The 26245-nt window shown below is 42.7% G+C and overlaps 2 protein-coding genes across 6 annotated transcripts in view; both read right to left on the reverse strand.

The window, feature by feature from the left end:
* LOC118123692 (sodium- and chloride-dependent GABA transporter 2) overlaps positions 1-26245 on the reverse strand; it is a 127736-nt gene that overhangs the window by 34960 nt on the left and 66531 nt on the right. The gene's annotated exons all lie outside the window — the stretch shown is intronic.
* Positions 16230-21118, reverse strand: LOC118123687. 3 transcript variants are annotated; one of them, XM_035181211.1, is made up of 11 exons: positions 20788-21118; positions 19792-19915; positions 19342-19585; positions 18924-19185; positions 18662-18839; positions 18507-18583; positions 18023-18203; positions 17651-17899; positions 17236-17407; positions 16707-16870; positions 16230-16622 (listed from the first exon to the last, which is right to left on the reverse strand). In XM_035181211.1, exons 1-11 carry the CDS (start codon positions 21049-21051, stop codon positions 16444-16446), a joined length of 2094 nt encoding a protein of 697 aa, XP_035037102.1. In that variant the 5' UTR covers positions 21052-21118; the 3' UTR covers positions 16230-16443. The 3 variants fall into 3 exon arrangements, with proteins under 3 accessions (XP_035037102.1, XP_035037101.1, XP_035037103.1); XM_035181210.1 differs by having other exon boundaries at positions 18924-19197; XM_035181212.1 differs by having other exon boundaries at positions 18924-19197; positions 19342-19607; positions 20788-20926.

The raw sequence follows: 26245 nt of genomic DNA on the forward strand, positions 1-26245 counted from the left end.
TCAATTATTGATCACAGGTGAGGCTGTAATCGAGGATTCGGTGCATCATATGACAAGGCAACAAGACTTTTGTCTTTGCAAAAACTGACTCAGTGGGCTTTACCAAGCTGTGAACGTTAGAATGCTTTTCAGCAGTTTCGTTTGGCACCAAAACATTATTTCAAAAGCTGTTGGGATTGAAATTAGCCATTTCTTGTAAAAAAAAATTGATTACAAATATATTTGAGGGGCACTTAAGGTCAACTTGTACCCAAGCGACAAGACTTTTGTCAGGGACTGTAGATATATTAGTCTATGAAAGTAAAATCTCACCAGTTCAGATAAAGGGAAATAAGTGTTAATGCGTACACAGTGCACACAGTTGTTTTGTCATGAGTATTAACCCTCGTGTTGTTCCTGGGTCGGATTGACCCAGAGTGTGTGTGTGTCTGTGTGTGTGTGTGCGTGCGTGCGTGTGTGTGTGATCATCCGCAAGCCCTGGCCGGTCAGGGTTAGGGTTAGGGTGACCCAAGGATTGTCATTATCCAATTCTCCTGGGGTCATTGAGACCAATGGATTGTCATTCTCGATTCTCCTGGGGGGTCATTTAGACCCCCAGAGAGGGCGCTGTGGTGCTCTGTGGGGTCATTTAGACCCACACCCGATTCCAATTGTAATCTCGGGGGGTATATTAGACCCACAGAGAAGCCGGTGTGCCATTCTCCGTGTGCCACCCTCCCTGACCATGTCACAATGTCACGTCAGGCGCGTTTCACCAGAGAACAGGTTCTCCAACAGCTGTTCTCCCAGCAACAATCCTCTGAACCCGAAGAGGATGCGAAAGAGCAAGACCGAGAAGCGGCCGGAGAAGCAGATGGAGAAGCAGACCAAGAAGAAGACCGAGACGATGAAGATGAAGACGACGACGATGACGATAACGACGACGACGAAGACGATGACGACGGCGACGAAGACTACGACCCAGTGGGTGATGCTGCTGCAGATTCGTCATCCTTGGAAGAAGAAGAAGAAGAAGGACAAGACCACGGCACCACCACCACCACCACCACCACCGGACTCGTGGAAAGAGAGACCTTCCTGTCAAGAAACGGGGAAATAACATGGTCCTCGAGGGCGTACGTCCGAGAGGAGGGCCGCTGCTCCTCCTCCTCCTCTGCTGCGGCTCAAAGCGCCGCCGCTACGCCCATCGGGGTCCCCCCGGGCCCCACGATGCCGGTGACCTAGCCTCGACGTTCCGCCTGTTCGTCACGCCGACGGTAGAGAACATCATCCTGGAGATGACGAATCGGGAGGGTCGTCGAAAATACGGTGACGAATGGAAAGGGATGGACGAGACCGACCTGCGCGCCTACGTAAGGCTGCTGATCTTAGCGGGCGTGTACAGGTCCCAGGGCGAGGCCGCCGCCAGCCTGTGGGACGCCGAGAGCGGCCGGGCGATATTTCGTGCCACGATGCCCCTAAAACTCTTCCACACGTACTCCAGACTGCTGCGCTTCGACGGCCGCGAGATGAGACACACGAGACGAGCCACAGACAAATTGGCGGCCGTGTGAGAGGTCTGGGACGCGTGGGTGTCGCGGCTACCGCACCTCTACAACCCGGGGCCCGAAGTGACCGTGGACGAGCAACTGGTTCCGTTCAGAGGTTAGTTATTTTTTTTCGTTTTTTTTATATCATTATTATGTTATGTTATTATGTTATGTAGCTATAGCTAGATAGCGGCTGCTACTCCTCGTCCTCATCTCCTCTCCTTTCATCTCTTCTCCTCCTCTTCTTCTCCCTAGGCCGGTGTCTTTTCTGACAGTACATGCCCAGCAAGCCGGCGAAATACGGGATCAAGTCGTGGGTGGCCTGCGATGCAAAATCCAGCTACGCTTGGAAGATGCAAGTGTACACCGGAAAGCCGAGCGGCAGACGCCCAGAACGGAACCAGGGGTTGCGGGTAGTGCTCGATGTAACGGAGGGACTGCACGGTCGTAACGTCACGTGCGACAATTACTTCACCTCCTACGAACTCGCGCGGCAGATCCTGGAGAGGAAGATCACCGTGGTCGGCACAGTTCGGAAGAACAAGCCCGAGCTCCCGACCGGGCTGCTCGCAGTCAAGGGAAGAGAGGTGTTCTCATCCAAGTTCGGATTCACGCCCACTGCCACTCTGGTGTCCTACATCCCAAAGAAAAACAGGAACGTGGTGCTCCTGAGCAAGCGGCAGGCCGAGGCCGACGTCAGCGACCGCGAGGATGGGAAACCGGTCATCGTCCTGGACTACAACCGCAACAAAGGTGGCATGGACAACCTAGACAAGGTGATCGGAACGTACAGCTGCAGGAGGATGACCGCGCGCTGGCCCCTGGTCGTCTTCCACAACATTCTCGACGTCTCTTCCTACATCGCCTTCATGATATGGAGAGAGATCAACCCCGGGCAATGCCGGGCAAGCGGAACAAGCGGAGGGTGTTCCTAGAGCAGCTGGGAAAGGCTCTCGTGACTCCGTTCATCACACCAAGGGAGCGCATCCCCCGCACGGAAGCGTCCGCCGTGGTTGTGAAGGCTGTAAAAGCTGCCGCCACCGCACGGAGAGCTCTTGACCACGACGACGACGACGCTCGACCCGCGCGTCCGGCCTCCTCCATAGCCCTAGCAGCAGCCCCGCTCGGGGCGAGTAAGAGGAAGAGGTGTCAGATATGCCCCAGGAAAAAGGACTGTAAAACTCACACCGTGTGCCGCGGGTGTAACAAATACATCTGCAAGGGCTGCTCACTTGTCTATTGCCCTACGTGTGCGTGCTAATATGTGGTGGGCTATGTGAGGGGGCCAACAGCCGGGGGAAGCAGGGACAACAGCCGGGGAAAGCAGGGACAACACAAGGGTTAAAGGGATAGTGCACTGATGGAGGGGTAAGAGATGTGTTTGAGTTCACATAACACTTTTGGAATTTAAGGGGCCTAAAGGTCCACAGTAAGTCGCTACCCTAGCGCCCATAGCCACATGAAGGTGTGTACTAAGGTCCGTGAACGCACCTCGTAGGAAGATATCAGTTGACTTTTAGATTAAAAACACGGTGTATATGACCTTGTTTCAATACCATTGACTTCAATTGTATTGGATTTGGTTACACTATTTACCCCTGAGACTCCAAAAGTGTTTTGTGAACTCAAACACTTCACCCACCCCTCCTTCGCATAGTGGTGAGTAGATAATGAGTGAATTATCATTTTTCAGTGAACTATCCCTTTAATGTTCGAATAATTATAGAAGCAACGAAAAACATACATTTCAAATGCTACTGAAAGGCCAATAGAAAAATACAAATGCCTTTTCAAACTCTAATTTCAGTTAGAGCCTGCGGCAGTTTCCTCACATGATGGGCTTCTTACTGTTGTGAAAAAACATTTATAATCATTGTGTATGCACAATACGGGGGAAAGGGGAATATTTATTTAATGCAAATAGAAGGATTTGGAGGAGCTGAGTGTTTAGGAACCACAAGGTTTCCTGGCCCATGATTATGACTGGATAACATAGAGCTGTGCTCTTGGATCTATATGCTAAACTGGGTTTAGTTTTGAACAGACTGACCTGATGGAACCGCACCGGTGCGGTTCCATCAGGTCAGTCCCTGAGTCCCCTAACCCCCCCACAACGAGGCAGTCACTGCACATTTGGCCGAACCTCTTGCTGCAAGTCCAGATTTGCAGTGTGGAAAATGACGCCAATGTATGTAAGTAACTGTGTAGTAATTGTGTTTTCTACTATGGATCTTCCAACGGTGAATTAGCGAGGCTATTTCTGTTTATTAATAATATACTCATGTTACTCATGTAGTTTTCCAGCTGCCTGTAAGACGTACTATGAGCCAGTATGAAGGAACTCCCGGTACATCCAACCGGACCTTGCAGCTCTTGCAGCAGCATTGAAAAGTTCAGGAGTCGACAGAGAAGAAAGATTAGATTCATTAGATCATTTTTCAGTTACATGTGTAGGTGTATATTGTGGTGGAAAGCCACAATATACTGTGCTGATTGTACTGATTGTGTTTACAGCTGATTGAAGCGGGCAGATGACATGGATCCATCCTTCAACAGCCAGGAGCTCACCGACCTGTGTGCCACACTTCAAAGAAGACTAGAAGCTACACTGAAGTACACAGCTACACACCACAGACGTCTACACACTGGAGCAGATTCGGACAGAGTCCCACAAAGAACTTATGACCCAGAGGCAGTAAAGAGACATTTCAAACTTCACCTGATTAGTTTTTCACTGGCTAGGCCAATTGTGTTTTTACAATATTTGTGCTGTATGTAAATAAAGCTTTGACTCAACATGTACCTATTAAATGTGTATACCAAAATGCAGTGCTTTTGGTATAGGCTTACTAATAATAAATAAATTATTAGTAATAATAACTATTTATTATTATTATTATTGTGTGGGAAGGGGTTACCCACGTGTGTATTATAATGACCCAGGGTGACCAATAGCAAGTGACTTTTCGTTTCAAAGGTCTGTGGTTTCATCCAATGGTGAAAGTGAGATAAATTCTTACCAGCGGTTTCACCGCGATTCATATGTTAAAGGGGACATAGCATGCAAATTCCACTTTGTTAGTGCTTCTACAGGTTAATGTGGGTATCTGGCATGTCTACCAACCCAAAAACTCTGGGGAAAAAACACTCGCGCGTTTTGTTATAGTTCCTCTAAGTCAGAAACGTCATGCTTGAGCGACTCGATTGCGCTTCCTGGGTTTTGTGTCGTAACAAGGAACTGGAAGTCTCCCTACATGGTCTTGGCCCCCCCTCCCCCCACACTCGTTACTCGGGTTTACACCGGAGGCAGCGAGGCTGCGAGGCAGCGCAGCGCCGTTCCCAAGCCCGCAGCCGGGCTGTTCACCGGGACGAGCATTTCTCCGCTGGTCAGCCCACGATTCACTCACATGTGGCATTTGTCTGGATCGTTGGGACTGGGAGGCTGCAGCAGCTGCTCGGGAGCGACCGCTCGCTCTCCCGTGCGTGAGCTGGAATTTGTGTCAGCGCCACACAGCCAGCAGTGTGGAAGACTTCCGCAGTGTTCAGCGCTACTGTTCAGGCACTTCCGCGTCCGGTGTACCCCGGCGTAACTACTGTAACCCGGCGTACAGTAGAGCTGAACACTGCGGAAGTCTTCCACACAGCTGGCAGTGTGGAAGACCGCTGCGAGGCAGCGCAGCGCCGTTCTCAAGCGCGCAGCCGCCTGGCTGTTCACACGGGACGAGCATTTCTCCGCGCTGGTCAGCCCCATAGACTGTATATATAAGGTCAGCCCGCGATTCTGCTTTCTCCGCTTGTTGTTGTACCCGTTGAATGTCGGGGTTCGGGGGTAAATGATGGTCTTCATAGCCCCCCCCACCCCTCTCTTTCTATCTGCTTGTGTGCTTGTAGTGGATGGGCAGAGGGGGACATTTAATTATGTGATTGGGAAAATTAAAACTCCAGGACAACAAGGGGAATACAAAGTATGGGATGCATATTTGATAATTCATATCATATAAAATATGTAATTTATATCGTTTAAAATCATGGGGGGAGAGGGGGGAGGGGGGAGCTGGCTCATTAGCATTTAAAGGAACAGGCACTCAAAACAGGTCACTCTGTGGAGGGCTGTTTTATACAGGGTAAAAAGGGTGCTGTTTTATATGATCCTTGTGGTATTTTGACCAAAGTATGTTACAGACATTTCATTAAGACCCCAAGGAACCATATCAACTTGTGGTAAAATGGGCATGCTATGTCCCCTTTAAATAGATCACACCTTCGAACCGCGTCTCCCCGGCGGGCACTTCCCCCTCCCCAGCCCCCCCACTGCGCTACCTTGAGTACGTTTCCGACAATTTGTGTCACGGGCGAACGCATACTTCACATCCTGTAAACAGGCACTAACTGCCAGGAGTTAGGGGAGTTTGCAGGCGTTTGCAGGGGCGAAAATTGGGCTTTACGTGCAGTAACCATTCCAATACCAACACAAGCACTCACCATTCTAGGGTTTTTGGCAACCGGCTGTTACCAGTGGGATTAGCTGCTTTATGTGTTTGACATGATTAACACTATATAATGTTTACCATATATGTTTAATAATGGCTGCAGGTTTTGATGTGATAATTTAAATTAGTAGTTGAATGCACTCATATTGCTATTAGGGCTTTGTCTAAAAAATATTTTGTTTATGTAAATCAAAAACACGTGCATAAATTCAGTTGTGGAGTGTGCCATCGGCCTGCTGAAGTGAAATTGAAGGTGTTCAGATGCCCTGGTGTTAAAAAAGACCTCCTCACCAGGGAATGCCATGCATTTAATAATCAAACAGTGCTTTACCAGCCATGTCAGTGTCCCCCTCCTTCTTCAACACAATGCCACACATGCTGGTTTCCTAAGTATAGAGGCTATTCTTCACTCCAGCAGTAACAGCTCATTTGTCCCCTTGTCCCCAGCAGTAGCAAACACACTGATGGAGCAAAGATATACATTTTTATGCCTCCACCTTTAAGTATCCTCCACTCGTGTTCTTTATCATGATCAGAAGGATCATTTAACAATCAATAGGTGCTTTGCTTTGACCATTTGTGGTTAAACATGGGCATGTATAGGGCGGTATATGAGGCTAATGCATGTACGCATGTCTGTAGGTGGACTGTGATATATAAAGGGAACATTGCCTTCAGGGTCGTGCACTTGGTTTTATAAATCTGATAATTTATTGGTGTATGCCACTTTCGGCTTTGGTGCAAACACTTGTCACTGGTCTGGCTCAAGTGGCAACAACCCAGGCTGAGCGATGAAGCCTATATAGAAATGCAAAAAGCTGTAGTTCACTGAGTGGCCACTTGAGGCTGGCTCCAAGAATGAGTCGATTCCCGTTGACTCCTATGTTAAAAAGCTCAACTTTAGAGCTGAATCAAACCTGTTTACAGCCTGGTTCAAAAAACGAGTCTCAATCACTAAGTTCTTCCTTTATGACAACAGTATGGGGGGGGAATTATATTTTCTAACTCGCTCGTTTAGATAATAAAGAGGTTTGAAATTATGACTACAGTTATACTGTCCTTCAAGTATAACTTGAAGGACAGGTGACGTCACCGTTAGCTCGTCCCTCCGGCTCCTAGCCTGTTGTCTGCTCGGCTTCACCTGAGCTAACAGGCTAATCCCCGTCACTGAACACGACCCGAGTCTGTGGAGAAGTTTTCATTCGCATATCGGATGAATAATATGGTTTGTTGTTAGGCTGGTTGTCCTGACAGAGAAGTAAAATAAGTCTGTGGACTGGAGCATATTGATCACTACTGTTATTAAACTGACACAACACCAACATGAACCGGTCCACACAGCAGAGAGAAGTGTTAGAGTTTATGGTGATAAAACTTTTAAACTGAAGGCGACTGTGTGTGTTTGGAGAATAAGCTCCACCACGTTAGATATCTAATATGATGTAAAGTTGTTTTGCTCGCCAACCTAGTTGGCTTCAGTATTAATGTCATATTAGATTATTGTTCCCGAAATAGAAGTGCAGCTACTGTGGTATGACCCTGGTTGAGTTTGTTATTGTTGCTGTACGGTAAAGTAAAGTTGTCTATAAATAGTTTAACAATATTACCACAACACACCCAGATTATCATACTGCAGAAACAGATTTACTGCGATCGACTGAAACGTGAATATTTAACGTCACATCTGCATTTTAAGAGCAGCTGTTTAAAGTAGCATTACGTCTCCTAAAGCGCTTTATTCAGAGTATTGGTGTTGATGTGTTGTAACGTGTTACAGTGAAAACTAAACTTGTCTGCTACATTCAGTTAATTAAATTAATCATTAATCTTAAGCAAACCTTACTGAATCTATCATTCATGATTTAAATAAGTGAACATGCTGTATGATGTATGAATGAATGAATGATGTATTTGTTTGTCACATGAAAATAAATAATAGGAAGTGTAACTTTACTAGAATAGACAGTCAAATAGAGAACCTGAGGCTGATGTCCACCACCTATTTCACCACCTATACTTTTATTTTTATCATGTAAAAGTCTGTGAAGGAGTTAACCTGGCATATGTATGACTTTACATATCTGTGTATTTGTGTAATGTGTTCCTCTAGGTGACTCAGACAGCCTGCAACCATGGATGTCCAACATGAGGAGACAGAACTGGAATCCAACAAGGCTGAACACTGAGAGTCATCACTTCAGCACTGACTCCAGGTACAGACCTGTTTTCATAACTTACAAACGATCACTATAAAGGATGTTTTATGCTGAAATCACTATGTCACATCGGTAGGATAGCATGGAACAAAGGAGCAACACCTCAGATTAAAGACAGTCTGTAAATACTTTTTGGGCCTTTTGACACATGTAATATCAGCTATGTTAAGTAAAGTTTATTTAGAGTTAAATAAACTCTAAGACTGGCACTTATAGAGTTTACTCTGTGTTCAGGAGGTGTAAGCACCACAGATGACCTTAGCAAGAACTGATATATAAAATATATATAAAATATATAAAATGTCTTTCTACCTCATCTGTAATATTCAAGGTGATAATCTCTCACAGTGCTGTAGATAACAGTCCACATCACATCCCTCAACGTCTCTCAGTGTCAAAACAGATAAGTATATAATAACTATGAGCACGGTTTACAATAGCAGTGTGCGGAGATTATAATCATATTTTAACATATAATTACACATCTTCACTGAGTCTAATTCACTGTGATTCCTTAACAAGCTAAACATGAGATTGTAATAGTAACCTGTATCAGAACATTTTAAAAACATTATATAGTTACTATCACAAGCACACATGTACACATGTAGCTTATTAATATTAACTTTTTTAAATTACAATAAAGTGACAACTAAACACACAATTTTTTACTAAAGTGATGTGAAAACTTAACTTGCTTCAAATTGTTTATTAGACGTGTTAAATAAATGGTAAATTGACACAAATTCTTCTGGTGTTTCTGTCTTACTTTCCGCTGCCTTTTTCTGCAGTTTATCACTGAAGTGCAATGAAATATGGAATATGTTGGGCCGGGAAGGATCCACCCGGCGGAGCCTCCGTTGCTCGGGGGTTTAAGGACACATTTGTTAGCCTCAATGGGAGGAGCCATTTGGACAGTCTACACTGTGTGCACAATTATTAGGCAAGTGAGTATTTTGACTATATCATAATTTTTATGCATATTTTCCAACTCCAAGCTGTATAAACTTGAATGCCTATTGGATTTAAGCATATCAGGTGATGTGTATTTGTGTAATGAGGGAGGGTGTGGCCTAAGGAGATCAACACCCTATATCAAGGTGTGCATAATTATTAGGCAGCTTTTTTTCCTCAGGCAAAATGGGCCAAAAAAGAGATTTAACTGACTCTGAAAAGTCAAAAATTGTAAAAAGTCTTTCAGAGGGATGCAGCACTCTTGAAATTGCTAAGATATTGGGGCGTGATCACAGAACCATCAAACGTTTTGTTGCAAATAGTCAACAGGGTCGCAAGAAACGTGTTGAGAAAAAAAGAGGCAAATTAAATGCCAAAGATTTGAGAAGAATCAAACGTGAAGCTACCAGGAACCCATTATCCTCCAGTGCTGTCATATTCCAGAACTGCAACCTACCTGGAGTGCCCAGAAGTACAAGGTGTTCAGTGCTCAGAGACATGGCCAAGGTAAGGGAGGCTGAAACCCGACCACCACTGAACAAGACACAGAAGTTGAAATGTCAAGACTGGGCCAAGAAATATCTGAAGACAGATTTTTCAAAGGTTTTATGGACTGATGAGATGAGAGTGACTCTTGACGGACCAGATGGATGGGCCCGTGGCTGGATCAGTAACGGGCACAGAGCTCCACTTCGACTCAGACGCCAGCAAGGTGGAGGTGGGGTACTAGTATGGGCTGGTATTATTAAAGATGAGCTAGTTGGACCTTTTCGGGTTGAAGATGGACTCAAAATCAATTCCCAAACCTACTGCCAGTTTTTAGAAGACACTTTCTTCAAGCAGTGGTACAGGAAAAAGGAGAAGACCATGATTTCTATGCAGGACAATGCTCCATCGCATGCATCAAAGTACTCCACTGTGTGGCTAGCCAGTAAAGGCCTTAAAGATGAAAGAATAATGACATGGCCCCCTTCCTCACCTGACCTAAACCCGATTGAGAACTTGTGGGCCCTTCTTAAACGGGAGATTTACGGTGAAGGAAAACAGTACACCTCGCTGAACAGTGTCTGGGAGGCTGTGGTTGCTGCTGCACAAAAAGTTGATCGTCAACAGATCAAGAAACTGACAGAATCCATGAATGGAAGGCTTATTACTGTTATTGAAAAGAAGGGTGGCTATATTGGTCACTGATTTTTTTTTTGAAATGTCAGAAATGTTTATTTGTAAATTTTGAGTTGTTTGTTTATTATTCTCACTTTAACAGATGAAAATAAACAAGTGAGATGGGAAAATTTTCGTTTTTCATTTAGTTGCATAATAATTCTGCACACTAATAGTTGCCCAATAATTGTGCACACATAGATATTCTCCTAAGGAAGCCAAAACCTCACTTTTACTTTCTTAAATATTCAGGTTTGAGGTTTATTAACATTTTGGATTGACCGAGAGCACTGTAGTTGTTCAATAATAAAATGTATCCTCAAAAATACAACTTGCCTAATAATTGTGCACACAGTGTAGTCCCATGACTGGCGAATTAAATGCAATCCATCTACAAATGCAACTGATGAAGGATGCAGTCCCTAAATTGAGATAGTCACACTCTTGCCAGAATGAGGGAGGGGGAGAGGCCATGACACCCATCCTTCCACCAAGTTTCATGGAAATCTGTTCATTTGTTTTCGTGTAATCTTGCTTATAAACCAACTAACAAACAAACAGACAGGGGTAAAAACAACCTTTTTGGTGGGGCTAATAAACTAAAACAACCACAACCACTTGAATTATTTCCTTAACACGTGTATGATTCAAGCAGATATATCACACCACAATGGGTAAAGGAGCACAGGAAAATGTATATGCTGAACCTGTGCCAGAAATGCTGCTGTATATATGAATAAAGAGAGATCTAGTGGAATGCAGTCAAACCCTAATGGACATTGATAGTGACACTGCGAGGCAGATTTCTTATACCCAACATCAAAGTCAAAGCAACTTCCAAAGTAGGCTAATAAGAATATGCAGTACCATCTGGTCACAGTTGTGTTTGTATTGTATTGTCCATTGTCATTTCATTAAATAAAGAAATAAACCTACAGTCCTATTGTCAAGTCTAAATGATTAGACCCCAAAAAATAATTAGGGCTTTTTTGAGAAACTCTCCTCTGTGAATATTCTTCAATAACAAATGTGTTCCAATGAGGTTAATGGCACAATTTATTTTAATAAAATAGTTGAGTGACATTGAACCACACAAATCTGAATCAAATTCACACTACCAATTCAGCTATGGCATAAGAGTAACACGCCTGATTATTTCAACATTTTGCACATCTATGACTCTGAGCTCTACTTTTCTGCAGAGCTTTTAGATTTTTTGTTGGAAACTTTTGATATTGGACATTTTTTTTGTGTTTAGATTTAGTTTGTTTTTGTTGTTTATTCTGAGTTCTGTTTCCTGTTTTATTTAGAAGTTTTGCTCCTTGTGTGTCTGTAGCTTTATTTTCATGTCCTTGTCCTGTTTCCCGCCTGTCTGATTGTCTCCACTTGTCTAAGTGTTTCACCTGTTATCATTATCAATTTATTTCAATTCAGTCTCAGTGTTAGTCTCAATTCAGTGCTTCCCTTTGTCCTTGTCAGTTCGTCTTGTTTCCCCTGTTCCTCATCAGTCTATAACGGTCCTTCCTCGTATTTTAGGTTGTTTTTTTTCCCTTAAAGGCCTTACCTTTTAGTTTCCTTGATGAAGATTTACCACCATGGTTGATTGCTCTTTGAAGACTGTTTAGTTTAGTTTATCTCTTTAATATATGATCAATCAGCAACCAAGCTGCAGTCTCCTGCATTTAGGTCCTCTGGCTCTGGCAAATGCCCATCAAGCTGCACGGTGCTGGGCTGTGGGCACAGGTCCCACTAGAGGACGTCAGGCCCTCATGCCACCCTCATGAAGTCTGTTTCTGACAGTTTGGTCAGAAACATGCACACCAGCAGCCTGCTGGAGGTCATTTTGTAGGGCTCTGGCAGTGCTCCTCCTGTTCCTCCTCGCACAAAGGAGCAGATACCGGTCCTGCTGCTGGATGATGCCCTTCTATGGCCCTGTCCAGCTCTCCTCTTGTAATGGCCGGTCTTCTGGTATCTCCTTCATGCTCTTGAGATTGTGCTTGGAGACATAATAAACCTTGCGGTCTCACATATGGATGTGCCATCCTGGAGGAGCTGGACTGCCTGTGCAACCTGATCGAGGTGCAGGTACGGCCTCATACTACCAGTAGTGACAAGGACACCAGCAGAACACAAAACTAGAGAAGAATCAGTCACGAAGGATAAGGAGAGAACAATTGTCTGTGGCCACCACATGCAGAACTGTTCCCTTTTTGGGGGTTGTCTTGCTTTTGCCTCTCCATTGCACCTATTGTACATTACATTACATTACATTTCATTTAGCTGACGCTTTTATCCAAAGCGACTTACAATAAGTGCATTCAACCATGAGGGTACAAACCCAGAACAACAAGAATCAAGAAAGTACAATTTCTTCAAAAAAGCAAAACTACAAAGTGCTATAAGTAAGTGCCATTTAATTGCTACTAAATTGTTAGTTTAAAATTGTATTCAAGGTATAGTCGGAAGAGGTGTGTCACTTTCATTTGCACCAAAGCAGGTAAGAGTGATATCCCTGAAGTTTAAATGACTTGGTGTTATACTATGACGATTAAGTGTTCCCTTAAATTAATGACAATACATTTTTCTCTACTGCTTGTGACACTCTGCTAATTACTGTACAGTAGGAGCCAAGCTGAGTAGCTGGTCATGATTTTCAGCCATGTGGCTTAATACATACACCTTCAATTTTTATATTTATATATTTTCAATATAACTATCTATTATATTTATTATATTTGTAGATAGTCCAATATATAGGGTATAAAAATATAATACAACTTTTAGATAGCACTATAAAATGGTTACCTCACAATAAAGTGAGTGATTTTGGAGCATATGACAAACTTCAAAATGTGTGAACTCAGGGATTAAAGAAAAAATATTTCAAATGATCGGCAACACCACAGTGAGCAGTGACTCATTCCATGATGCAGACATGAGGTGATGAATTGCATCCAGATTATTGATCCACTTCATCATTAACATCATTTACAATTTGCTTGAAGTTGTTTTATATCTTTTAAGATATAATCCCTTTAAACAACTTCAAGCAAATTTCACATGCACATATACTACAATAAAATATTATTAGAGTTGCTCAATATTTAATAGTTTTATGGCTTAGTAGGACTGTAGTTTCATATATTTTGTGTATAATATCGCTGGAGTGAACATGCTCTCAGGTGCACAGAGCGCACTGACAAACTTGGCAAGGTGTGATCAATCAGTCCGATTGCTGTAAACCTATAAATACTGCAGTGACAGTGGTGCGTAATGATGGATGATGGACATACTGGCTCTGGACTTTGCCATTTGGCGAATTAGTTGAGAATGGGTGTTTAGGGACAATGCAGATCTCCTGGCGGCGTTTACAGCTGAGAGTCACGCAAGACCCTACATGTTTGAGCCAGAGTCAGACACTGAGTAGGATACGGCTGAAGACCAACCACCCATTCAAAGGCGGTTGCGACAAGATTTTTCTGAATGGTGAGTTATATTGTCGTCATTTTTCAAGTTTTAGCAGGACAGCCGGCCAATGAACGGAGTAGTGTCCAGGATACAGTATAGAATTACAGTACGCAGTAACGGTTACGTTACAGTACTACTGCATGTGGAAATACTTTATTCATGTCCTAATAATGTTCGGTTTAAAAGCTGAGTTCATGTAACAAAACGCTTAGTTACAAAACACTGTATTTGTGTGATGCCAGTTGCTTTATAACACCCCCCACCCAACACACAAACTTCAATCACATACATGTTTTGCATTTCCCCTCCAAGAAGAGACATTCACTTACCCCCATCCCCCCACACAGAGTCTCAAGCTACTGAACTTTTTTCACACACAGATACCATACACTTATACTCACTCACCTGCTTAGATTTACTTATTCGCTGCTATATTTATTAATATACTACATATCTGCTGTGTATATATATATATATATTTATTCATAAGCTAAAATCATTATTCATCTGCTGCTACCTGGTCCTGTATATATTTTCTTAACTACTTAAACTGTACATCATTTTATAACTGTATAACCTACCCCAATGCACTCCTATTACTTTTATCATTGAGTATTTATCATTCAGTATTTCTACACGTTATTAAAATCCGTTTTCACAACCGTTATCCTGTTCACCATACTTTTACATTCATATACACTACTCTTTTAGTTTTGTAACTGTCTGCAGACATTGCACTGATGTCATCATTGTTTTAACTTGTGTTTTGACATGCTCTATGTGCCTTTGAATTGTCCTCCACGGGCAAATTAAGAACTTTTGAATTTGAGTAAGTTTTAAAAAATGTGTATTATGTTTTGTGTATAATCATGTGGTTACATAATTAGCGTTTACTATTGTTGTCATCACGTACTCATGCCTTTGTGTCGCTTCCTCTACAGGTGCAGCTGTTGTCATTGTGCGAAGATGCCAACAGAACGAGAGAATGTGTGCTGCAGGGAGATACACAACGTAAATTATCTAATCTTCACTGTAGATTATCTAATAACCTTCACTGTAGCCAAAGTCTTCTATACGATATGGTACCAACATTTCCTGTTATTTCTGCTCATCAGGTTCTTGGGAGAATGAACCTGCTTCAGTCCCCCACAAACTGCATGACTTATCATCCCAGCCTGGAAACTGTGTGCCTTAATCTGTACTCTCTTCAAAATGCCCACAATATTTACCAGGCTGACTATTGGCCTTTGAGGCTCAGACCTCACCGGTAAGTTATAAATGATTTCATAGATAATAATAAAACTTAATTTTTATAGAACCCTTTAAACAAAAAATACAGCTCTTTGCATTCAAAATAGATACAAACATGGTAAATTGGATTTCAAATGAGAAGACGTCATAATACATTTGAAAGAAATCGAATTCATTTAAAATGCATAAAAATTGAAATAGCAATTGATTAAAAAGATCTTAAGCATGTCGGAGTGCAAGATCTAGTTAGAAGCTGAAGTAAAGAGATGTTTTACATGTTTTTAATACATTAATTGAAATAGCTTCTCTGATTAAAACATACTGTGTGAAATTATTAATCCTGTGTAGCTAACATGATGTAAATTGAATGCATATTTACAATAAATATATCAAATGGTTAGCAATGTTAACTCCCTGAAATGTAACATATGAGGCACTTGTGTTTAGTAGAAAATTACTTTTATTACAGAAGTTACACAGTAACAGAGCAACTTGCAAAAATCACAGTGGTGTGCATAAAAATCTATGAATAAAAATATAAAAAATGTAATAACTTCACTGCAGTGACACCTGTGAGGTCCTGATATTCAGTCAATAAAGTGCAATAACTGTTTGCCCCCCCCCCCTTTCAGGTGTTACAGGCATCTGGCATATTGGAACTTTGTCAGCTGGTGCTGGGGCCATTTTAGGAGAAAAAGGTGAGGGTATTAATTCCCTTGTGTCAATCAATAAATCAAATTTTATTTGTATAGCCCATATTCACAAATCAAAATTTGTCTCATAGGGCTTTAACAAGGTGTGACATCCTCTGCCCTTAGCACTCTACTAAAAAAACTACTAAAAACCCTTTTAACAGGTAAAAAGAACATAGAAACCTCAGAGACCCACATGTGAGGGATCCCTCTCCCAGGACCGACAGAACTGCAATAGATGTCAAGTGTAAAGGAGAACATCCGAAAGATAAGGGTATTTGCAGCATTGATTAGAATAAACACTTTGTAGCATAATGGAAGGTAAATGAATTGATGGATTATTGTCAGTAATGGTAGAGTATCTGAGTAGACATATTGTATATCAAGCAGTCTTGTTGTAATCATGGTCAGCAGCCACCACGATCAGGATCCACCATCACTATCAGATGCCAACACGATACAGGATCCGCCATTATTATCATGATCTGCCAGCACGATACAGGATGCGCCATTACGATCACGATCTCTGATACGCGATCCACCATCATAATCCACGATGTGGCCGCGGGTCCAGGATCTGCGGACGATAAGGCATAGGGACTCCATAGACACTCTCGTGTATAGTCCTTCGCATATGTGAGGAGTTCTCCGATGATGTGTACAAACAACAGTTATGTTGGTTTCAGACTGCCCCTTGACTGAAACAACTGACATCGCCAGGGTTGACCTCTTCCTTTGGTTGTTGCATGTACTGAGAGGACAGCGGCTCAGGGACGTTGATCCTCTGAACCTCCTCAACATATGGTTCCGGATTGTGAAAAACTTGGTGAAATAGGACATCCATAAGTTCTTGGATGTAACCTGAAAAGTATTTGTAAATCAATCTTTTTTAAGTATTTGATTTATGTTGATTTTTACTTTGTAATAAAATGTTGTGTATCTTACCGTATGTTGGCCCTGTTTTATCTGTCCCTGTTTTAACTGGCTTTGCTGTGCATTGCCCCCTATTTGCCTTTGGAAATTTTATTTTGTAGATGGGCTTCCCTGATGAGGTAGTTTCCTGAGTGCGATCAGCATTCTCATTGAAGTGCATTGCAGAAAGGTACAACCTGAAAAACAAAGAAATCTGTGTAAATTACCTATCTGAGCCTTTTCACACCAGTTCAACCAAACATAAGGCACTTTCAGAGCAAATCAACTTATGACAAACATCACTAAGTATCTTGTACGCTGGGGTTTTCTGATGATTACATATGAACATTCAATGTTCACTGCTGCACACCCCTCCTTTTTACGGAAGCATTCAAGAATATGTAAATCACTGTGGTCTGTAGTAATTGATTTTTAATTAATTTCTTACCAATGAAATTCTTTATAAATGTGGTCACATGTTTCTTAAATTGTGAATGTGCCCCATAAAATATATATTTCAGATCAAAATGACAAACTATCCAATACATTATAGATTTATTACCTGCAAAGCATTCCAATGAATGGGAAGACAACATTCTTAGGGGCAAACGATAGGATAACACTATGAAACGCCTCCAAAGATGAAGTCTGGTTTTGCAGGCTCAACTTCTCCACGTCCTTCAGGGCCCTCTTGTTTAGCAGGGCCTTCTCTACTTTGTAGAGTGATTTTGAACCTGATTTTTCCGGGTGAAAAAACAGACAATTATTTCATGGATATGTCCAATTACCACATGACAAGTTGCTAGATAGACATTATTAGCCTGTTACAGAGGATCAATGACAAACATTACACTGATTCTTGAGACATGGGACTAAACACTGCGTTCTTATAGTTTGATGCACAGTTGAGATCCCTGAAAAGATACAGATAGAACACAAATGTAATTGGAGCATTGTGCAGCATTTACAGTACACACCTGGCTCAAACCACTTGCTCCGGGCAGTTGTTGGCGTCACTGGATGTTCAAACCTGGGGAAGATGGGGTCTTCATGTGTGTGGACATCTTGGAGGTGGTTTACGAGAGACATCCACCTCGCCACTTTCTCTGGACCAGAGCTGGAAGATGTAGCAGTCCAGTACACATGGTTCTTGATACTTCGCTGCCACTTCTTTAGGATTTGGCAGTCTTTGTCCTTGGCTATCTTGTCAAGCTTCTTTGATAAGCCTTGTTAAATTGTAACAGTTGATAAAAAGGGACAAATAGATAAATATAATGACACGTGAACTCACAAATAACCATACAAGACATCCTATTTCATCAAAAACACAAGCGTACACACAACCTCACCTTTTTCAAGATGCCAGATGTCATAAAACTGCTTGATGTCATTGTCCTTTAGGTATTTCTGGACTTGTGGGTGGCGGTCGGTGACAATGTAGTCCAGTGTTATACCATTTTCTGCGAGGTGTTCTAGGCTCCTTTTTAGGCCCTCAAGCTCCATGTGGTAACTCCCGCCAACTTCGTTGCTCTGATTGTAGAGAGTAAACGCCAATAATAGTTACATACGGGTACCGTATCTAAAGGTTATATATTTTTGTTGTTGTCTTTTGTACAGCTTTGTTACATCACCAAACAAGACACAAAGACTTCCCCAGTGTTTGTCGTACATGTTATCGTTATGTATCATAACAGTACTGTAAAAAAAGAGTAATTGCATCATGCAACATTACCCGTCCTTGCTAAATGTATAATTTTCGCTGCCTTATGTGCCGAATACATATACAAGCCCGATAATATTTCCTGCGGAAACTGTAGGACCAATATATCTCACCTGCACCAGTTGGATGTCAATTATTGTGTTTCTCTCAAGGTGCATCACACTGTAGCTGCCATACTTTGCAGAGTGTCCTGGGGATATATATATAAAAAAACTATTGATTGTAAAAAGTTATACAGCCTGATCATGCAGAAAAAAATAAGTCTTACCTGGTGAGTCTGTCCTCATGTCACCTCCAATGATGATGCTGTCTTTTTGGCTTAGCTGTTGCAGAAGCACCTCCTGGCCTATCTTCCATTTATGGAGGATACTGGGTTCCAGGTACATGCTTGCATGTCTTCGAAATGTGTCATATTGGAAGACACTGATGTGCATTGCCTTGAATATCTAATATAGATATAACAACAATAATTACTTTTTTATTGCATGTTTCACCAATTTCTCCCAAATAAATTTATAATATAAAAGTACCTTCTCCAGCTGGAAGAAAGATGCACCAGAGAAGTAAATTGCAGCAGACAGGTGAATGTTCCCTGCAGGGGTGCTTCCACAAACTGGCTGGCTCTTCCATTGTCTAAAGAAGCTGCAGTCTCTGCAGAGTTGATCAATGGCCACGAAAGTTCCTCGACTTCTTGGGGTGATTTCACACAACCGTTGGCACACTGGGCAGGTCTCGAAGAGCTTGAGGAGGCAGCTTCCATAGACGATGTATTTTTTTTCACCATAGGAAGGGCTTTGAGTGGATCTGTGTTTAGTACACAGTTACATTTGGTTACATTATATTTTCAAATAAATTTCTCTTTTGAAAATGCAATCTGACACATATTCAACGATCAAATGTGAATGACCCTTTTTTACTTGCCCAAACAAAACAGATAAGCACACTTACGACATTTGTGATGTCTCTGTCACAGCAGTCACAGAGTCCTGCGGGTTGTATGTCGAGTCGTGAGGCTCAGGAATGTCAAAAGATGCATCCTCATCCTCCAGTTTCACGACACGTGGTCTTTTGGCTGGTCTTTTGCCTTGGACAAAGCTGACATTCCCTCTGACTGGTGTTGAAGACTTTGCAGACTCCCCAAATGTGCCGGAGCCAACCCCTATGTTTCTGCAAGTGACTGTGGCCTGCGTGCCTAATGACACCAATGTAAAAAACTGAGTAATTTGAGAAAGAAATGAATATTATCATTGAACATAATAGGATTTTTTCTACACGTTTACCAACAATGACTTAGACATCTGTGCCTGTGTATAAACTCTCCACCATTGTCCACAATTCCATTTACCATTGAATTGAGAGATGTAAATGTGTATTATTTATACTGGCCAATTTTCTTACCTTTGCTTCGCACATGTTCCCTCAGAGTCCCCTTGGAAAGTTGTGTCGCAACCGGTCTTGTAGCTGGAGGGTCTGTTTGGGTCCCCACGTGTTTATAGGTGGCCAATACGTGCTGTGATGTACCCTGCAGATAAAAATAAATGTAAGGGACTATGTGAAGATTTAGCGTTATACACTGTAAAGTCAATACTAAAACACAGCAGCCTCTGCTAGAAAACAGTGTACCAAACCATGTATGTGATGTACTATCTAACACATCTGTGGATGGGATTATTGGTATTTTAACAAGCACATTGAAAGACTTGAAAAGTCTGTGTCTGGTAAGATATGAACTACCTTTTCTGTATCCTTCATGGCGCTACCAACACACACTTTTTAACAACCACAAACACGCTGAAAGCACATTTACGGAGTGACATTAGCTGTGATTCAAGTCAATGTAAACGCTATGCAGTTAAAACACAATTGTGAGTCTCCTGAACTGTATTACACCGTCAGCTCTCGGTGTCCTTTGCTTAGGCACAAGGCTCTGTTGCAGCCGCAGCACAGGTGACGAAACAAAGCTGGGAACGACAACAGTGGTACAAACAGCAGCAAAGTAGAACGTTAAGAAAGAACCAGTGTGAGGAACACAACCGTGACGGTACATAACGTTGCGTGTGTTGTTTCTACGGTTTACAACCAGTTCAGTGTGAAGCTGCTCTGTGCTTACTCCGCTAATACTTAGCAACGCGCTAGTCGCACAAACACCAGCAAAGTAGAACGTTAAGATACAACCACGGATAAAGAAAACCGTGACGGTACATATCGTTACGTGTGTTGTTTGTATGGTTCACAACAAGTTGGTCGTAGGTGAAGCTGCTCTGTTAGCTAGCAGTGCTGAGCTGTTGCGCAACGCGCTAGCGTTAGCATTCAAAAACCAAAACAAGAGCATAGTGTGTCGGCTTCTGCTTTATTCCTTGTGGAATACAAACGATCATTAATTATTTTACTTACGGGTTGGGAATCTTGGAGTGTGGGGATTGCTCCATCCGTGAGGAGTAATCTCTTGCTGAAACCGGCGTTGTACTGCTGAAAATTGAGGAAGCAGTCGGTGGTAAAATGAGCCGAGCAAACGAACACATTCTTCCTGGAACGCTCCGGCCCTTCAGAAAAAACAAAGAGTAACCACTGGTCTCGAATTGTAACGTTGTTAGGAAGAACGTGTAGAGTCACATTCTTTTGCTTGCATCCCTCCACGCTGCAGTATTTCTTCGACATTGTTGTTGTGGTAAGCTTGCTAGCTCAGCAACAAAACGTTTGCTTGACCTTGTGTTGTTTATAAAGTTGGAGGGGGTGGGGTGTGGGTAGGAGGGGGTGTTCGGAGGCTGGACTGGTACCGGCTGGGTGGGGCTGAGAGAAGAGTGAGACTCCAAGATGACATCATACGGAGAGGAAGTACGAAACGTGATGTTTCTTTCTTAGAATGGACGTGAGTGAAAAAATCCGCGGAGTGACTGTTTTCATACTTTGAGGGTACCCACTGACCCCCTTGTAGTTGAAAATTAACTTTTTGTATACCTGTCAGAGACTTTTATGACCTGAACTGTTTGTGACCTGAAACCTGTATGACCTTTCTATTTCTTATTGACTGTCCAATGACAATTTCAGTCTGCTTTATCTTCAAAGGAAATGTATGCAAATCTGTTTCCTGTGTCTTAATTCCTGTCTCAAACTGCGCCTACAGAACCAGTCTGAACTGGCTCAGACAAACAGCCTTAGTTCTCCTACATAAGATCCTTGCATTTGACTGTTCTCCATCAACACTCTGAGATTCCTGTGACTCTCTGTGTTGATCCTTTCTGCAGAAAGCCCCTATTAAAATACACAAAGACAAATTTGGTGTTCCAGCCTCTTGTATTTTCAGATTTCCATCACACCCTTCAAGTAATTACGGATAGTAAAAGCCCAGAAAATGTATTTTACACATTATGGGCCCTTTAAGTGTGTGCATGGTGATATTCACAAATACCCGATGGTGACAGTGGAAATAAGACATCAGGGGAAAAAACATAGAACCAATGTCACGGTTAGCTCCCACTTTACGCACCCCCTAATCCTGAGGACTGATTGGCCTGGGTTTCATTCAGTAGTGGGGCAGTGTGTGGGGGTGTGCTCACGACGAACAAGGACATATGAAGTGTGCGCTTCGCTCAGTGTTGACACAAGGTTATCCGACACTGCAGAGCTGGTACCTGAATTACACTCCATGGAAGATTTTCCACTTGAGCAGTCTCATGATGACACTCTACGCTTAGCCTTTGATCAAGTGATACAAATTGATGGTCACATGGTGCGCCCTCACGCAGCACAGACATTCCCATATTTTTGATCAGGGACAGGCTATACTGAGTGAGTCGTGACACACTAAAGACCCGATCTTATTGGCCTGGCATTCGCTGGGAGGTGTGCCGCTGGTGCGCGTCTTGCTGTGAATGTCAACTGGTGAACCAACCAGCCATTACCAGAGCGCCATTGTGCCCGTTACCATTAATGGAGGTTCCATTCGAGTGCATTGGTATGGACCTCATCGAGCCATTTCACCGGAGTGCACGAGGATATCGCTTTGTATTAGTCCTGGTGGAATGCGCAACGTGATATCCAGAGGAAGTGCCGCAGCGCACCATCTCTGCAAAGAGTGTTGCACTGTTTCAGGTCATCTCATGAGTCAGGATCCCGAAATAGATCCTGAGTGAACGAGGCACCTCGTTCATGTCACGAACTCTAAGGGAACTGTAAGGATTATTGGGCATTAAACCTATTTGGACCAGCGTATACCACCCACAGACTGATGGTCTTGGCTGAATAAGACGTTAAAATCCATGATCCGTAAGTTCATTCACGGATGACGAACGCAATTGGGATAACTGGCTTGATCTTCTATTGTTTGCAGTGCGGGAGGTGCCCCAGGCCTCCATGGGATTTTCTCCCTTTAAACTATTATTTGGCAGAAAACCACGGGGCATACTGGATCTACTTAGAGAAAACTGTGAGGAAGGTCCAAGCCCCAGTAAAAAATTAATTCAGTACGTCCTGGACCTGCAAGCAAAACTCCACACACTTATCACGTGAGAATTTGCTCCAGGCCTAGGCACGTCAACAGCGCCTGTACAACAGAGGAGCCAGGCTTAGACAATTCACACCGGGAGAACATGTGCAGCGGGTGTCCGCGGTACTGGAGTCACTGAGACAGGCAGGGCTCACTGTCAACCCGAAGATGTGTGCAGTTGGATGGAGGGAGGTACAGTATCTGGGGTACCAGGTCGGGGGAGTAGGTTAGGGCAAATGTTGTCTTCATTAATGTTGCATAAGTGTGAATTTTGCCAACCTCTACACTGTCAAGAACTCCATATCCTTCAACTTTGCTAACTATCTATATGGTAATTTTGGTTATAGTTATTTATTTAATTATTGATCAGAGTACCAAATTTGTAGTGAGTACTTTCATGAGACTTAATCAATAAATTGGCTATCTTTTCCCCTCCTTTGAAAGGTGGTGCCCCGAGGTAACTTTAGTCAATTAAAGTTATTTAATATTAATATTCTTTATATTAATATTCACTATTTTTTTCTGATAACCAAATTTATTGAATGCCCAAAGGCACACCATTTAATGGTGCCACACTTAAGGTATCATATGCACAACAACTACTTTACAAAAAAGATAGATGACATACGCTCCTAATTTTCTAATCCATCAACTTCTTCTTCATCTTCATCCCCTTCGCTTTCCTCTTTCACCCCACTGTCTCCCAATTAAGTCTCGAGCGAGCTATCTTTAATCAACTCTCCTCTATCTCCACCATAACAACCTTCTTGACCCTCACCAGTCTGGTTTTAAGGCAGGCCACTCAACTGAGACTGCCCTCCTTGCTGTTTCTGAGCAACTTCACACTGCTAGAGCAGCGTCTCTCTCCTCTGTCCTTATCCTTCTAGACCTGTCTGCTGCATTTGACACAGTGAACCACCAGATTCTTATTTCCTCCCTTCAGGACCTGGGTGTCTCAGGCTCTCCTCTCTCCCTGCTCTCATCCTGCCTTAACGCACTTACTGGGTAACTTGTGTCTGAACCTTGTCCTCTCACTACTGGGGTCCCTCAAGGTTCCGTCCTGGGTCCCCTCCTCTTCTCTCTGTACACCAACTCTGTCGGCTCTGTCATTCACTCACATGGCTTTTCCTACCACAGCTATGCTGATGACACCCAACTAATCCTCTCTTTCCCCAAATCTGAAATACAGGTAGCAGCATGAATCTCTGCCTGTCTGACTGACATCTCTCAGTTGATGTCTGCACACAACCTGAAAATTAACCTTGATAAGACTGAACTACTTTTCCTTCCAGGGAAAGGCTCTCCCACCAACGACCTGACTATTACCTTTGACAACCACGTGTTAGCCCCACCCAGACTGCTAGGAACCTGGGTGTGACACTCATCAGTGAACTCTCCCTTACTGCTAACATTACTGCAACAACACGTTCCTGTAGATACATGCTGCACAACATCAGGAGAATACGTCCCCTTCTCACTCAGAAGGCGGCAAAGGTTCTGGTCCAGGCTCTGGTCATCTCACGCCTAGACTATTGCAACTCCCTCCTGGCAGGTCTACCTGCTACTGCCATCCGACCTCTGCAGCTCATCCAGAATGCAGCAGTCTTTAACCTACCTAAATTCACTCACACTACTCCGCTCCTCCACTCCCTTCACTGGTTACCAGTGGCTGCCCGCATCCGTTTGAAAACATTAGTACTTGTGTACCGTGCTGTGAACGGATCGGGACCAGTCTACATCCAGGACATGGTCAAACCTTACACCCCAGCTCGTTCACTCCACTCTGCATCTGCCAATCGGCTTGTTGCTCCCTTACTGCAACTAAACACTCACGACTGTTTGCTGTCTCCTAAATGGTGGAACGAGCTCCCCATCGACATCAAGACAGCAGAAAGTCTACACATCTTCCGCCGCAAACTAAAAACACATCTTTTCCGACTATACCTTGAATAATAAATAAAAAAATGTAGCAATTTAGTAGCACTTACTGTATATAGCACTTACTTATAGCAGTTTGTAGTTTGGCTTTCTTGAAGAAAATTGTACTTTCTTGATTGTTGTTGTTCTGGGTTTGTACCCTCATGGTTGAATGCACTTATTTTAAGTCGCTTTGGATAAAAACGTCAGCTAAATGAAATGTAATGTAATGTAATGTAATGTAATGGAGAGAGTGGGGATGGGGTTCTGGAATCGGTGCCAGGGAGAGAGTCTGATTTTGCACAGATGTTCCATGTCAACAAATGACTCTCTCCTCTTTATCAGCAGTAGCGCGCTGGGACACAGGGATGCAGAGAAGATGGAGACAGCGACTGGCGAGAGAGCCAGCGTGTATATATGTGTATTTATCTGTCTGCAAAGAGAGAAAATAAAGCAAACATTACAAGTCATACGTGATATCCGGCTCTTTCCTGACGAGAGACCCACGGCAACAGAGCTATCTGTTACAGTGATCTTTTCAGAGTAAAACTTCACATATGACCTTTTCACTTTTGAAGCAGCGGTTATAGCAGTTTTTAAATTGTACTTTACATTTATAAATGGTAAATGGTTTGCATTTATATATAGCACTTTTTTAGTCTTGATGATGACTCAAAGCGCTTTACAGTTCAGTTTGCCATTTACCCATTCACACACACATTCATACAGTGCATCTATTAGCAGCACTTTTTTGTTCTATAAGCATCTTGCACAAGGACACTTGGGCAGACCTGAGGGGTAGACCGCTCTACCCCTCAGCTACAGCCATATCCCATTTATATAGGATGAGTATGTGACTGAGGACCAGTTTATTCTTTCTGGTGTTAAATTAATGTACTTACATGATTCTTGATGTTCTGTTTTTGTACCCCCATAGTTGAATGCACTTATTGTAAGTCGCTTTGGATAAAAGCGTCAGCTAAATGAAATGTAATGTAAAATGGTGTTGTTTATTTGAATGGTTTTAATGGAATACTGGGAAAGTTTAATAACAACAATAGGACAATTGAAGTCCAAATAATGAGACAATTTCAGCAGAGTCAACAGCTTAGTATGCCATGGACATGTGAATATGGTGCTGAGTTTTTTCCAGTAATTTGGCAGGACAAATGTTTGGGACTGTCACGCAATGACACAGCTGATATGCTTTATGTGAAGCACAGTGTTTTGGTGTAAGCAGAAAGACTTCTTAGAAAACTGTACAGTTGTGCCACTCTCTCCATTCCAACAGATTATCTTGGATGAGCTTGACAGACATGAACTGTTGACAATGTATCCGATGTACCCTAAAAATTTTATCACTGATTACAATCATTATAGCATACTTACTTACAGTATATGAGGCAAATCTATTCAAGCTACAATTTATGATTCTATAATTATACTAAG

This window comes from Hippoglossus stenolepis, chromosome 16 (genome assembly GCF_022539355.2).
Source record: "Hippoglossus stenolepis isolate QCI-W04-F060 chromosome 16, HSTE1.2, whole genome shotgun sequence".
NCBI classification, from domain to species: domain Eukaryota; kingdom Metazoa; phylum Chordata; class Actinopteri; order Pleuronectiformes; family Pleuronectidae; genus Hippoglossus; species Hippoglossus stenolepis.

Coding starts and splice junctions, on each gene's coding strand:
- LOC118123687 (XM_035181210.1), bottom strand. CDS start 21,051: ATGTCGAAGAAATACTGCAGCGTGGAGGGATGCAAGCAAAAGAATGTG. Junction 19,198..19,341: donor ACAGAGACATCACAAATGTC/GTAAGTGTGCTT, acceptor TACTAAACACAG/ATCCACTCAAAGCCCTTCCT. Junction 16,871..17,235: donor TTCATTGGAATGCTTTGCAG/GTAATAAATCTA, acceptor TTTGTTTTTCAG/GTTGTACCTTTCTGCAATGC.